At 49.5% G+C, this 14,530-nt stretch overlaps 1 protein-coding gene across 4 annotated transcripts in view; it reads right to left on the bottom strand.

The window, feature by feature from the left end:
- Positions 1-14,203, bottom strand: part of SLC4A11 (solute carrier family 4 member 11) — a 95,150-nt gene extending 80,947 nt beyond the window's left edge. For 2 of the 4 annotated variants that reach the window (XM_066185198.1, XM_066185199.1), the window contains exon 1: positions 9,397-9,859. In XM_066185198.1, the coding sequence (XP_066041295.1) occupies positions 9,397-9,622 (226 nt within the window). In that variant the 5' untranslated portion in view covers positions 9,623-9,859. Of the gene's footprint in view, positions 1-9,396; positions 9,860-13,973 lie in introns of those variants that run through there. The other 2 variants (XM_066185200.1, XM_066185201.1) reach the window with 2 other exon arrangements.
- Between the last annotated feature and the right edge of the window lie 327 nt (positions 14,204-14,530).

Raw genomic sequence — 14,530 nt, 5'->3', positions numbered from 1 at the left:
CAAAGGTTCCAACAATTAAGGAAAAAAAATCCAAGCAAAGAAATTTCAGGAAAACGAAAGCTTCTAGAGACAAAGCTGGAAAGCACCACCCCAAGGAGCAATGATGCACAGCACAACAACTCACTCCTGTGCCTCTGGCATCTCTCAGAGAGGTCCTGCCTCTCTTAGGACTCTTTCTCACCCATCACCTCCAAGGACAACACGACTCTCCAACTGCTCTCCCTATCCAAAGGCAGAACAAAGTGCCACCTTCCACTGTCTGCCCAAAAACACGTGGTGCGGCTCGCTTTTGACAATTTAAGCCACGCTCTTCTTTTCTAAACGTTAATCTACTCCAGAAAATAACTTCCTACTGCCACCTCAACCTTATTCCCTGCAGGGGTGCCTGTAAGGTGAGACAAAATTGGAGAGGCACACAGTGTAACCACTTCTTTCCATTCTCAAAAGGAAAATTTCTGAGCTTTCTGAGCTCTGAATTCGGAGGTGAAGAGCTGAAGTGCTGCAAAAGAGAAAACAAAGCTGCTTTTTCTAGACTCAAGGATACAGCTGAAGATTTCACGAGTAAGCCACTACCCTTTGAGCTGAGGCAACAACAGTGACACCAAGAGCCACCAAGGCAGAGGAGTATCAGAGAATCACAGAATGCTTTGAGCTGGGAGCTAAAAGACCATCCACTCCAACACTCTGCCATGGGCAGAGTGTCATCCACCAGACCTAGAGACAACATTTATTTTTTAACTGGTAGCAGAGTCAGGGTTGCTGTTGTTGTTTAAGGTGCTTGGTTTTAGGACTGGGATGGAACAGCTGATCCACCGTGGGAAGCACCACACAAGAAGTGGGTATATTTCCTGATTTCTTACATTCTTATCGTTTTTACATTTACATTTAACAACAAACCCCTGCCATGCCATCCTCCATTATTAAATTCCTGTGGGCACCGTGTCTCCGATCTAATAACCCATTTTGACTCTCTTGTTTTAAAGTTAGCAGTAAGTTCTCTTGAGCCTTGCAATACTGGAGGATTATGAATAAAAACACATTCTCGGGATACTTGGGTAACTCAATTACAATGTTCTGGTGCTGGCATCTTCCAAGTAAACAGCCCTCTGCAGCACAAGCCTTATATTGAAGTGAAACACAGCTCTGCAAAAGCTTTCTACAAGTACTGCCACAGCCTTTGGCTTTTATGATTTCTCTCTGGTAAACCCCTAACAAGTGCAGTGCCTTGATAGTTAATTGGAGTTTATTTTGAGACAACACCAGTTTTGAAGGAGGCACTGGGGAAGAACTTTTTTTTTATTTACAGGCCCCCTAATATTGGCAGCTCTTGGGTTTTCTCTGAACGTGGGAAGCTCACACATGTGGAAAATTTAGTTACCCCAAAAGTTCTGCTCAGAAAACATCATGTATCTTCACTATCTTTTACTTAGGGTGTGCTCCAATACCCCAATTTCACAGAATGGTTTGGGCCAGAAGGGTCCTTAAAGACCATCTAGTTCCAACCCCATATTCCAACACCTTCTACAAGACCAGGTTCCTCCAACCCCATCCAACCTGGCCTTGGACATTTCCAGGGATGGGGCAGCCACAACTTCTTCAACAACCTCAATTTCCCCCATTTTTTTTGCTGGAGCTCTAAGGACATTTCTCAGGGTCATCAGCACATCCAACATCCCGCCTCAAAGCTGATAAGGCAAAACACGTCAGACTGCGAGTGAGAAGTTACCACAAAAATCACTTGTTTGTGCTGCAAAAGCCTTTAGACTTTGCCCATTTCCTCCCAGGAAGAATTAGCAATTATTGCATCATAATGAACTGCCCAGTCAGATAACTGGGGAGAAATGGGATGGATAACTGGAAAGAAATTCACTTCCCAGAAGCCATGCAGGACTTGAGCTTTGTGGCAAGGTGTTGGCCACTTCCAGATGAGTTCACTGAATGCAAAATGAGGAACGTTACAGTTTAAATTGCACCCCCTCAAACTGATCCAGGGACAATTCCAGCTTGAACAAATTTATGGTCTCATCCAAGGCTTTAACCTGGTGGAAGATGATGCAGCTTCCCCCATTCAAAGCTCCCCAGTCCCAGTGTTCAATATTAAACCATTAAATTCTTATTCCTTGCTCTCTCCACCCCAACACGAATTAATATCCCAGGACAAGGGATTCCTGCACAAGGGATCTGGAAGCTGCATTCAGGTTCCTGCAATTTAGAGCAAGGGGAGAGTCACAATTTATGTGCTTTAAATACCCAGTAACCAAACGGTGCTGCCCTCCTTCTCCACCCAAAGTCAGCAGAAACCCAGACTTAAGAGAAAACTCACACACAGAGGAAATAATACCTCAGGGGAAACCTGCAGGAGAGGAGGAATTTTTTAATTAAGTGGAGCATTGACTGAAATGGAGTTTAAAAAATCTCAGTGTGCAGCAAGAGCTCAACTGGAGGAGGACAAGGAAGCCTCAAACTCCTTTGATAACAGAACTGCATCACAGAAGAATAGGACAGCAGCTTGACAAGCAGCCAATCTGATCACAGACGAGATGATCAGCTCCAAATATGTCAATATCACAGTTTTTCTCCAACAGAGCCTCTCTTGTGCTCTTAAAACAAGAGATCCTGTGAATTTTCAAGAAGAACCAAGCAGCACAGGCTCTCGGTGGAGACATTCCCTGCAAATCATTTAAAACCACGCAAGTCAGCAAGAATTAATGGACAGCAGCAAGCAAAAAGCTATTCTGCCTCAAGTTGCCACTTCTCATTTCTATCTACACCTTCAGCAGCTAATTCCCTCCCACAGCTCCACCTAATTCAGCTGGAAAAGCCTGGTGAAAGCAAAGCTCCTGCTGGCACAGAGACTGGAATATGCCCCTGTGCTGCTGGTCTGGGCAATCACAATTGACAGACAGGAGAAGAGCTGGAGATCTGACTTGTTTTTCTCCATGCCTAGAGAGGTGTGACCAAAAGAAAAAAAAAAAAAAAAAAGAAAAAGAAAAAAAAAATCACAGAAGTCAGGGTTTCCAAACTGATCACCGTAATTCAAGGAAGTGTAAGGTCAGTAAGGGATGTTTGCTAATACCTGGGCAGGAAAGCGCCTGGTAAATGGTGTCTGATGCTGCCTGTGGCAAGCCCAAACAAAGACCTTTCCCCAAAAAGCATCGATAAAGGCAAAGGAAAACACAGACAAAACTCAAGAGGGGCAAAAAGACCATTTGTAAGTCACTAAATGGGGGATATCCGCACTGGGAGTCCCAAGGTGCTTTTTTTTTTTCTTGAAGAGCTGAGTCAAGATCAACTGAAGGACTCTTTTTGGGCACAGCTTTGCAGACAGTCAGTGGAGACACACATGCATGCCCAGCAGAGCTTGAGGCGGGATAATCCCTCCCTTCCCAAGGCACAGCAGAGCCCTATCCCTCCCCAGCTCATCCCTTCTCCAGCTCAGTGCCAGGGCTGCAGGGAAGTGCTCTGCAAGGACAGACCCCGCTCCACAGGCACCAGCTGTGATCCTGCTCCCCCTCCAGTTCCACCCGTCACAGATGTCAAAACATCTTCCCAAAGCAGCTCCCTGCAGCACCAGGAGAAGAGCAAAGAGTGGGAAATGCCCCACAGTGCAGGACAGCTCCCCTCTGCCTGCATCTGCTGCCCCTCACCTTCCTCAGCTCCTCCTCCTCCTCATGAGGCTGGCAGGAAAAACACAGCCCCTAAAGGGAAAAAAAAAAAAGGCACAGCACACCTGGAGATTTAACACAGGCAGCAGAAGGGTGCACCAGCAGGGGCTGGCATCGCTGGGCGATGAAACAGGGATATTTACTGCAGACTTTTACCTAAATGGGTTGATTAAAACATCGTCTGCATGCGAATACCTGCAAGAAATCAACTCAGGAGGTCCTGGGAACAGTTTAGGAGATAGTCATGACCCAGAAAGATTTAAATCTACCTCGAAGCTCTTCACCCCAGAAAACTTTTGGAAGATGAAGTGCTGCTCAGAGCACACACTGAGAGGGAAGATGCTTTTAAGTAGCCCAATCTGATGGCAAATTATTGCTCCAGCCCAGAGACTCAGACCTGCAGGGACACAGGCTTTGCCCTCCTGATGTATAAACACACCCTACAGCAAACCTTACAGAGAGAATGTTCCTGTTAAATAATTCTTTAAAACTCCCCTTAGGTTTAACACACTCCTCTTGCCCCAGGAATGCATTGATGTGTTTGTTGCTTATTCCCCTACCCCCCTACCAGAAGAACCCCCAAAGGATATTCACCACTTCTTTGCTTCCCAGAAGGGTTTCCTTCCCCCAGATCCCCGTTTTTAGGACTCGGAGGTCTGGATTATGCAAACTAACCATCACACCCCTTGGAAATGTCCCATTTCTGGGATTTCTGGAGAACACAAACCAGTCCTCTGACATTTCCAGGGCTATCCCAAGTCACTTGGATATAAAGTTTTGCTCCATGGCTCTGTCCTCCGTCAGAGTGGGATGACATCCCAGTCGTGGTCCAGGCAGAAAACACAACTCTGTGGCTTTGAGGCTCAGCAGGCACCCAAGGTTCAAATCATGGATTGCATGGAAGGAGCTGGATATTCTTCTGAGGATGGAAACGGTGTGAGGAGGTCTTAAGTTATGCCCAGATAAATGAAACCCCAGAACTAATTTTCACAGTGGCTGGCTGGGAAAATAAAGCATCATATTGAAGGGATAAAGCAGGAAGCATCCTCCTGCCTGCTCCCTGCCAGGCAAACACACACCCACACACAGGCTCAGGGATCAGACGTGGCTGTTTTCAAAGCCTTTTTCCTCACTGCATTGAACAATTCCCCTCCTCAGCTTCCTCCAGCTCACCCATTGCAATAAAACCAGCTAATAAAGAGTCACAGGAGCAGGAGTGACAGCTCCCAGAGACCTCCCCTCAACCCAAAAAAAGAAAAAAAAAAGAAAAAAGAAAAAAAAAAGAAAAGAAAAGAAAAAAAAAAGAAAGCTGTTTGGATTTAACAGGAGCACCACGTTCTCCAGATTGACTCATCACAATTTAGCCCACCCAAACAATTAATATCCGAGGCTGCCTCCCAGAGGTGAGCTGCAAGAGGAAGCCACCCTGCACATCCAGAGTCATGCAGCTGCTTTCCCAACTGGATATCCACTCCTCATCCACTGGATTTCTTGGCCAGCATTTCACAGGTGAGCAGGACAATTTCAGCAGCAAGGCACCAACAACACTCCGGGATTTGCCTGTTGGACTATTTTGGCTATTCTCCCCGGTTTTTTTTCTCTTTTTTTTTTTTTACAGGTTAAAGGGGGAGGTTTTGTTTTGTTGGACCCTCTAAAAAAGGATTTAAGACTTGCAAAGATTTCTTGCTTAAGCACTACATGGAGAGGAGAGACAGCGAATACCTCCAGAGATCCCACAAGCTGGCAAAGACCCAAGATCAGGCCAGTTGAGGCTCTTCAGTAGACTTTTCCTGAAATATTTAAATAATTTAGAAAGCATTAACTCTTACTGACAGCTTCTCAGGCAGCTCTTTCCCTTGCAGGGCCCTATCAGAAGCCTCATCACTCTTAATCCAAAAGAAAAGAGATGCTGCAACAGCCCCAAACCTTGGTGAGGGTTGAGAAGATGGATTTTAAAAGATGCCTGAGATATTTTTCTCTGCTGAAATGCCTTCTTTGTACAGGCAGGTCTTCCAGAGGCCACCACCTACCACTTATCTGCAGTGGCACTGTGTAAACCATGAAAAAAAAAATGGTTAAGAGACAGTCTGACAACATTTCACTGACTTGGGGCTATTCAGAGGGTGGGAGCTGCTCCCTGCAGAGGTTTAAATGTGTAAATACTGTAAAAATTAAGCAGCAAGGAGGAGTAAACTGATGGGAATAAGCCTTTCTTGGGGGTTAAGAGATGCTGCAGCACCACCAGTCTCACTCTGGAACATCCCTCCCTCCTCCAGGGTACCAGGGTCATGTTTTGGAACTAAGTGAATTTCTAGAAAGTTTTTTTTCCCCCCAGCTATCTTATCGCCTCCAGAAATGAAAACAGCTGCTGAAAAGGCAGCAGTGGCTGAGCCAAGCTTCCACAGCAAAGTTGTTCCTGCACCCCTTCCCACCACCACCCCCCAAAAGGCACTGGATGGAACAGATGTAACTCACAGAAAACCAGAAGTTAGGCCAAACCCAAGGTCTGTGCTGGAAACAGAAGCAGAGCGCTCAACCCCAGGCACCTGATCACCAAACACATTTCCCGTTGTGCTTCTCATCAAGACTCAGAAAGGAAAACCTCCCCCTGCCACGAAAAGCAAGAACAGCCCAAAGGGTACCCAAATGGCCACAGAGCTGCACTCTGCAGCCTCAGCCATCCCCCCAGAAACAGGGTCTGCAACTCCCACCAGGTTCAGCAGGGTAACACAAACCACCCCATGCAGCTTCCCATGTTTAGGAGCCATAAAACAACATCAGTGACAACAACAACAACAACAACACAGGTGGGGGGAGAGGCACCAGCAGCAGCAGATCCCATTTTCCTGTCCATCATCAATCCAAAATTAAAATGCCCCAGTCCCCAGTGATGAAATAACTGCAGACTGGCACGCCGTGAGATAATGTTATTCATTAGGATGTTGTTTATGGTTCACCTACAAGGCTTCCACGGCTACAGCACCAGGGATGATGTTTGGGGGCATTTCAGACACACTACATCCATGATTTTGTCTCCACTCAGCACTGCACTTCCCCCAAGTGAAACAGCTCCATGCAAAGCTCACTGACAGGCTGGGAGGACGTTTTGCCATTAATTAAGAGAAAAACCAGAACAGAGAAGCTCTTCAGTGCTCGTCTCCCCATGCATACCTTGAAACTAAATTCAAACCCCGACAGCCAGCGCTCTGGTTAATTTAAATGGAATTCAAAAGGCATTCTCCATCCTTAAACACAGAGACACCCAGCACAGGCAGCAGATATCATCACTAAGCAGAGCAAAGCCCATAGAAAATACATCAAGCACTGCCTTACTTTAGTGAATTAAATAATTCAAGAGCTGGCAGAGCCGCTTTTTTAGATTTCCTGACCAAATGCATCACCCAGCAACAGCAGCGCTCCAGTTTGGGGGGGGTGGCTTTTTAAGACCACAACTTACCTGCACTACTTCTTCAAGAGAGAGATGCCTCTGCTCCCCTCAGGGCTGCTCCCCCCCGAGCCACCAGCACTTGTCCCCAAAGGCCACTCGCTCAGGTGGCCGAGGCAGCGCCGGCTCCTGCTTTTTCACTGGCTCCAATATTAATCCATCCAGAGCATCTTTGTCTCTCACTTCCAATTGGCGAGCGGCGGATGGGTGGAGTGAGAGCGCGACCCATTAGCTCCCAGATGGACACCTCCAGCCCAGCTCTGCCAGCCCCACACCTGGGCAGCACCTCTGCACATGCCAGCACTGCCCCAAGCCAAAGGTTTGGGCTGTCTCCTCCTCCAGCCACCCAGATCCCACCGCCCCTCTCGGAGCTGTTCGCCTCCAAGAGCAAAAATAGAGGAGTTAAAGCGACCCGGCGCTCCGGAGCCAGAGAGTTTTGCTGGATGCAGGATGGAGAAAGCTCCTGCGCCTCCTTAAAAAAGAAAAAAAAAAAAAAAAGCTCTGTGCCAGCCAGGCTCAACTGAAGTGAGAAGATGCTGTACCTTACAGAGAGAAGTACAGGGAAAGCCAGGGGATGAAAAAAGGAGGAGGGGGGGGAAAAAAACCTGCTGCTGAGAGGGAGATAGAGCAAATTCCTTAAAGATACAGCTGCCGTGCCTGCCGGGCTCTGGTGTTTCATCCAGCTCAGCAGCACGGCAGCAGCAGCGCAAGGGTTAATGCATGCATGCAGTGGAATGAGAAACAGGGCTGCAAGTCTGTGCTCCAGCAGCAAGTTGCAGAATTTAGAGCTGAAAGACCTCACCTCATCGGAGGGGACTTAAATCGCAGCCTGTGTGCCCAGCGCTGGACCACGAGGTGCCTAAAAAGCTTTGGAGGGAAGATGCCACATCCTCTCCTCCTGCTCCAGCCTATTCTACACCGCTTCACTTTCCTCACAACTCGAGATTTTCAGCACAATAAGCCAAGTCTCCCCCAGCTAGATATTTAAAGCCCAGAGGAATGGTCTAAGCTGGCCAAACAAACAAACAAACAAACAAGGGGAAAAAAAAATAAAAAAACCAACTCCCCAAAGCAACATCAACTCAGCCTTAGAAAAGGCAGAACCCTAAAATAATAAACCAGAAATAAGTAGCCAATTATCCAAATCCTGGCAAGGCTGGGTCACTCCCCTACTCCAGTAACTCTGACAGCCGCTGTGACTTCAGTTAAAAAAATTCCCAGTGATGATATTTACCAGGAGGCAGCAAACACTTCCCAGAGCAAGGCAAGGGGAGGCAGCACCCGGCTGGGGAAGGGGCATCCCTTTGGCAGAGGGAGCCCCAAGCCCCCAGGCCCCGCCACAGGCTCGTTTCCGCTGCACACAGCCGCAGGCAATGCGTGTTTTTAAACACCTCCCACGCGTTTTCTCTGCCGAGACTGCTCAGCCAGTCTCCTCCATTTTTTTTATTTTTTTTTTTTCCTTTGCCATGCCACCTGACGAGCTTTTCCAGGTAAGGCACATCACAGACTGGCAATAAGATGCTAAGGAGGTAGAGGGTGGTTCAGAGAGCGTTTGGAGGGTGGGAGAGACCCCTGCAGGTCTCCAGACCCACTCCTTGCTCCACCTGTAAGGAGAAATCAGGACAACACCTCACCGAGCCAGACATCTCTCCCAAAAGAAGTTTTATAAGAAGCTGAGACTCCCATCCTTAGGATCAGCACTTACAGAGCTCAGCTCCTAAACCAGCAGGACTCACCAAGCTCCCCGTATTACATTAAAGCAAGATTTGAACCAAGCTGGATTTTTTAAGGTAATTCCTCATAGTGAGACAAACCTGCATTAGAACATCTTCAAACCTTCCTCTATCCCCACACCTGATACTGTCACTAACAGTTTAGAGGACACCTGACAGCATCACAACCCTAAAGGTGAACCGAGCCCGCTGAGCCTCCAGCAGGTATTTCAGGTTTCACGCGGTGCCGGATTCATTTCAGCAAGTGAACAAGCTCAGGAAACAAAAGACTGCCTCAGATCAGTTTCTATTTTTAATTTTTTTTCCACGCTGAGGTTGTTTATCCTCTCCCTGGGTGTAGCAGGCACCAGAGCAGCTCCTTGGTGGAGATGCCAGCGGCCAAGCTGTGGGACCAGGAGAGGACCCAGAGCATTACCACAACCACACCAACCCCATCCTCCGAATCCCACCTGCACCGCCTCCCTCCTTTTCCCACCACCTCCAAAACCTCCTCAAAACCCCGCTGGACTTCTCTGCTGCCCTGTCCCAACCCTTCCAAACCCCGGCCACGCACCGTCCACCGGCCTGCTCCACCTCTGGGGCACCAAACGCTGCGGCCACGGGGCCAAATCCTGGGAAGAGCCGGCGCTGGCCCCGAACTGGCCATAGGGCGAGCGGAGGAAGGTGAGCCGGGGGTAGCAGAAGGACGCCGGCTCCATCAGGACGGAGAAGAGAGGAGAGCCAGGTACGAAGCAAACCGCGTCCCCCTTCGCCTCCTGCAGCGCGTACTGTTGGGACATGCAGTCTCAGAGCCTTCTCCCAGAGAAGTTCCTTTTTTTTTTCCCCCCCCACAAAAAGATTTAGTGCCAAAAAAAAAAAAAAAAAATTAAAATAAGAGTAATAAAAGAAACCCCAAAAGCAGCAGCCCCGATGCTGCTGTCAGAGCCCAGCAGAGCACACTGGCAAGGCAGCGTCTCCAGCCTGTATTTAAACGCCCCTCTCAGAAAGCAGAGATGCAGCACAGGAAGAGACAAATTCCAGCCCTGCGTCGGGCTGATAAGCCAGGTTTATAATATTCAAGAAGTATTGGCATTACTACAGTTCCTCCTCCCCCCCCCCCCCACACACACAACCTCCTCCCGCAACGAATATCTTGTGCAGGAGCTTGTTGTGCACAATAAGCAAAAAAAAAAAAAAAAAAAGAAAAAAAAAAAAAAAAAGCCCAATCCCAAAAAAAAAAAAAAAAATAGAAAAATCAGCCTGTTCCGGTGGGAACAGCCAACACGTTGAATAAAACAAACACACGCGTGTTAAACCCTGGGGATGCAATTAGGCTCGGAGCAGGGGGAAGAGGCGTTTAACTCCTGCGAAAGGAGATGGCAGCGGGTGAGAGGAAAAGGAGAATGAACCTGGTGCCTCACACCGCGTCCCGTGGGGTGGCTCGTCCCAGGGGGTGAGCTCAGGTGGTCACTGCAGGGTGCCAGCACCTGCCCCGACACCAGGACGGGAGGAAGGTCACCTCATCCTCCTCCCAAGTTGTTCTGTCCTCCTAATTCCCACTCCTGAGCCCCTCTCAGTGGGTGACACCCAGCAACAACTCACTCCACCTCCACTGTTCGCCCAGCTGAACACCTCGAGACAGAGGTTCCCCAGTTCTGAGCACTGACCAGCTGAGATCTTCTCTCCACCAGCTTCAAGTCTTAGTTTTCCCCACCACAGCCCCCATCAGCACTGCTGGCATCCATCCCACCACGGCACAGCTGCCACAGCCCCACCAGCCTTTTCCTGCCACTTCCATCAGGTCCTTCGAACCTGAGGAACCCCAAAGGACACGTGGGGAAGAAAAGTCCTCACCCAACACCAGCATAAAGTGCTGCATAAACCCACGCCAGTGCCTTGGTTTCCATGTTTTTCTCCCCATGTTCTCACACTTTCTCAGCAGGTCTCTGAGGACTGACACTACTCTTGCCTCTGTTCCCTACCCAAATCCCAGCTCCACTGGCTGATCAGAGCTCGCAGAACCTCCTTCAGCAGCAGAGGTGGAGTGAAGCCCTCAGTCCTGCTGGTTTTAATTGGGAGTCAGAGCCAGGGATGAATTTAGAAAGAGGGAGTAGAAAAAACCCATGGAGTTATAAGTGACAGCGAAGCCCTTTGATATTGCAGCCAGCACTGACAGATGCAGGAGCCCGCAGCGCTGTGCTCTGGGCCAGCGTGTCCCCATGCTCTGCAGAGAGCCTTTGCGGGGAGAGTTCAGCCCAGATCAGAGTTAGGAAGTTGTATTTCCAGTGAGAAAGAGGGGAAAAAAAAAAAAAAAAGAAAAAACCAAACGAGATTTTTCAGCATCGCCAGATCCCAGCACCAACTCCTGAAGGAGCTGCCCTGCAAACTTCACAATCACACAACACTGCTCACACCCAGGGAAGGATGGACTTTGAGGAGCTGCCTCGGTTTTTAACCACACTGAATCCTTCCCAGCAGACTCCCCACCCAGCTTGGATGGTACCAGCAAAGGTGGCTGAGATTTAACGTGTGCTGGATGTCCTGGCAAGGATTTGCATATTTTGAGGGTAGATAACAGCTCCATGATGATGATGACGACGAGTTGCTAAAGTGTCCCGAGCTTTGTCCACTCCCAGAGCAATCCTACACAAGGAACTAGGACTTCTCCAGAACTGGGTTCACTTTAGGAGGAGGTAACTCAAGTCCCACCCAGCCTATTACAACAGAAAGGTTCCTGTGGCTTCCCAGAGACACCTGAATCCCAGCACGGTATTAGAATTACTAAAAAAAACCCCCAAACAAGCAACTTTTCCCAGATAATGTGATTTAACACACCTGTCCTTAGGCATAAAGTACCTGTGCAGAGCATCAGTGAAGTTCTGCCAGGACAGAATTGGAGGTTTTAGTCTTATACAGGCAAATAAAACAGCACCAGGCTAAGGTGGGTAATTCCGGACTAAAATCCAACTTTGCAACTAAAGTCTGACCTTGAGCCTAACTCTTACCTCAGCTGCCTCCTGCAAGAAGATGAAACCAAACAAAAAACAGGCAAATTGAACAGCACCAGGTTAAGTCTGATAATTCTGGATTAAATTCCAACTCTGAAGCTCACATCTGACCCTGACTCTTACCTCAGCTCCCTTCTGCTGAAAATACCCAACTTCTCACTGACACTTTCCTTTAAGCCAACACGGAAAGCTTCCCTTGCGGATCCTTTCCCTTTGAAACCCAAGACATCTTTGTTTTCACACTGACTCAACACAAAAATAAAGCTTGTTTTAATAAATGTTTACAGCCTCAAATGATTTACTACAGCTTTACTAGAAGTCAAGCCACTCCGAGCTTACACACACATATCTTATGCCACCGGGTGGGTCAAGCAAGGGCTCCAGTTAAAACCCCAACCCTCCTTTTTATCTGCACTTATTTAAACAAGCTGAAGCATTCAAATTGCCAAGGAACAACAGGAGAGCCGGAGGGGAACTTCCTCTGCGGTCCATCATTCTTACGGAGCACCAACTGTACAAAAGCCACAGACATTTCAAAACTGGAGGGCTCTGGCTGAGATGGATTAGCCAACAAATCCCGATTACAGCCGGGAAGCGGCGACGCGCGGCTCGCAGGGGAGGTAGCAATGACTGAGGTCGCTGTGCAGACAGGACTCGAAGTGCCACCTCGCTGTTCCAGCCTCCCAAAAAAAACCCCCAAAAAGCAGCCACAAACCCAGCAAGAGTGACCCAGGTGAGGCGCAGCTGGATTTTCTCAGTCCTGGGTCTCATGCGGTTTATCCCCTGCTCCAGCACTTGAGGGGTAGGAATTTGGCAGTGGAGGGACAAGGCTGAGCTCACACCAAGAGAAATCCTGCAAACACTGAAACAGCTCGCGGGAAAGGGGAGAATTCCGTGGATTCTCCAGGTGCAAATCCGCACAGAGAAGCTGTGGCTGCCCCTGGATCCCTGGAAGTGTCCAAGGCCAGGCTGGACAGGGCTTGGAGCACCCTGGGACAGTGGAAGGCGTCCCTGCCCATTGCAGAGGTGGAACGAGATGATCTTAAAGGTCTTAAAACACCCAAACCATTCCACGGTTTGCTATTCCTGCAGGACATCCCGTGGCACCGCCAGGTCTCAAGAGTGACAACACGGACAACGCAAAAGCAGCAGAGCAAAGCTCTGAGGCGGAACATCAGCTCCAAATGAAAACTTTTCCATTAAGCGGGAAATGTACAAATCCTCCCCGAGCACTGATCCCTCACGAGAGGTCCGGGGACAGCACGGGTGACAAAGCTGCTGTGCCACCTACAGTCACTTCTGCTCCAACACAGAGCTCCCCTGCACCAGCCCCGGTCGCTGTCACTTTCAGCGAGTGTCACCCAGCGCTGCCGCGGCCATGCCGGCGAAGGAAGCGCTTCCTTTGCAAGGCAGCGGGGAGACACCGCACAAAATAACTCTGAAAGTTCACCCCAAGTCAGAAAGCCAGTTTCCAAGTGCATTTAAACCCCTCCTCCCCCCTCATTTCAAATAAACTCCTTGTTGGGGGGGGTCTTCCCCAGCATGCACAGCTGCCCCAACTTTTCACATTAAAGTTTCACTTTTTCTACTTTTTTCTCCTCCCTCCCCCCCGCTTTTTATTGCGGTTTTTACACCAACACGAAGTCAGGCAACCTCATCCGCAAGCAGCAGAGCGGAGCTGAGCACCACGCCGTGCCCTCCGGCCCATGCTTGGGTGCAAACAAGTAAAAGACGTCCCCCAGAAGAGCCAGACCCGAAATTTCCATCGCTCCTTTTTTCCCCCTCCCGGCCCTCCTGTCCCACCGCATCCCCGGGGTTGGAACATCCCGCTCTGCCCGAGCTGCTCACAACTTTGGGGGTGTCACCACCTCCCCGCAGATACCAACAAGAAAAAAAAAAAACAAACCAACAAACAACCAAACTAAACAAACCCTTCAAAGCGAAGATTTTTCTCCCCGGATCCCAAGAGGGGAAAATGAGCACACACCCCCCTCCGAGCCCACCGCATCCCGCCGCGACCCCTGCGCTGGCGCGACGAGCACAAGCCGGGGTGCCAAGCGGGGTGGCACAGGGGACACCCCGGTCCCCTCAGAGCCACCAAAGACCCCACCCCACCCCCCCCAGAGCCCCTGTCCCCCCTCACCGCAGGGCTGGAGGTGGAAGAGCCGCCGGGCTGCCATGGCCGCGCCGCTCACCCCGTCCGCAGCATCGCCGCGCCTTCGCCTTCGCCTGCCCCGCGCCCGCCGCCGACCGGGGGAAGGAGGGAGGAGGGGGGGGGAGAGGTTTCTTTATTTATTTTCCCCCGCCGAAAATAAATTTTAAAAATTACAAGAGAGAAAGAGAGACAACTCGGTTTTCACCCCCTCCCCCGCACGCGCGCCAATTAAAAAAAAAAAAAAAAAAAAAAAAAAAGATAATAATTTAAAGGGAAAAAAAAAAAAAAAAAAGCTGGAGAAAGTCCCGAGTGAGGAGCGCGGCTGGAAGGGGAAGGGACAGGCGGTGTCACACCCGGCCGGGTCCTAAAGCCCGCCCGCGGCCCCGGCGGGGACAGCGACACTGCAAAGTCAGGTCTTTCCCCGCAGACCCCTCCTCGGAGAGTCTATAGAATATTTTATATAATATATTGCGTTGGAAGGGACCTCAAGGATCTTCCAGTTCCAGCCCCTGCCGTGGTGCAGGGACACCTTCCACTATCCCAGG

This window comes from Chamaea fasciata, unplaced genomic scaffold, assembly GCF_029207755.1.
Source record: "Chamaea fasciata isolate MVZ Bird 193981 ecotype frontalis unplaced genomic scaffold, bChaFas1.0.hap1 SCAF_6, whole genome shotgun sequence".
In the NCBI taxonomy this organism is placed as follows: Eukaryota; Metazoa; Chordata; class Aves; order Passeriformes; family Sylviidae; genus Chamaea; species Chamaea fasciata.
The sequence above is the reverse complement of the archived record's forward strand: the minus strand, read 5'-3'. Positions and strand labels throughout refer to the sequence as shown.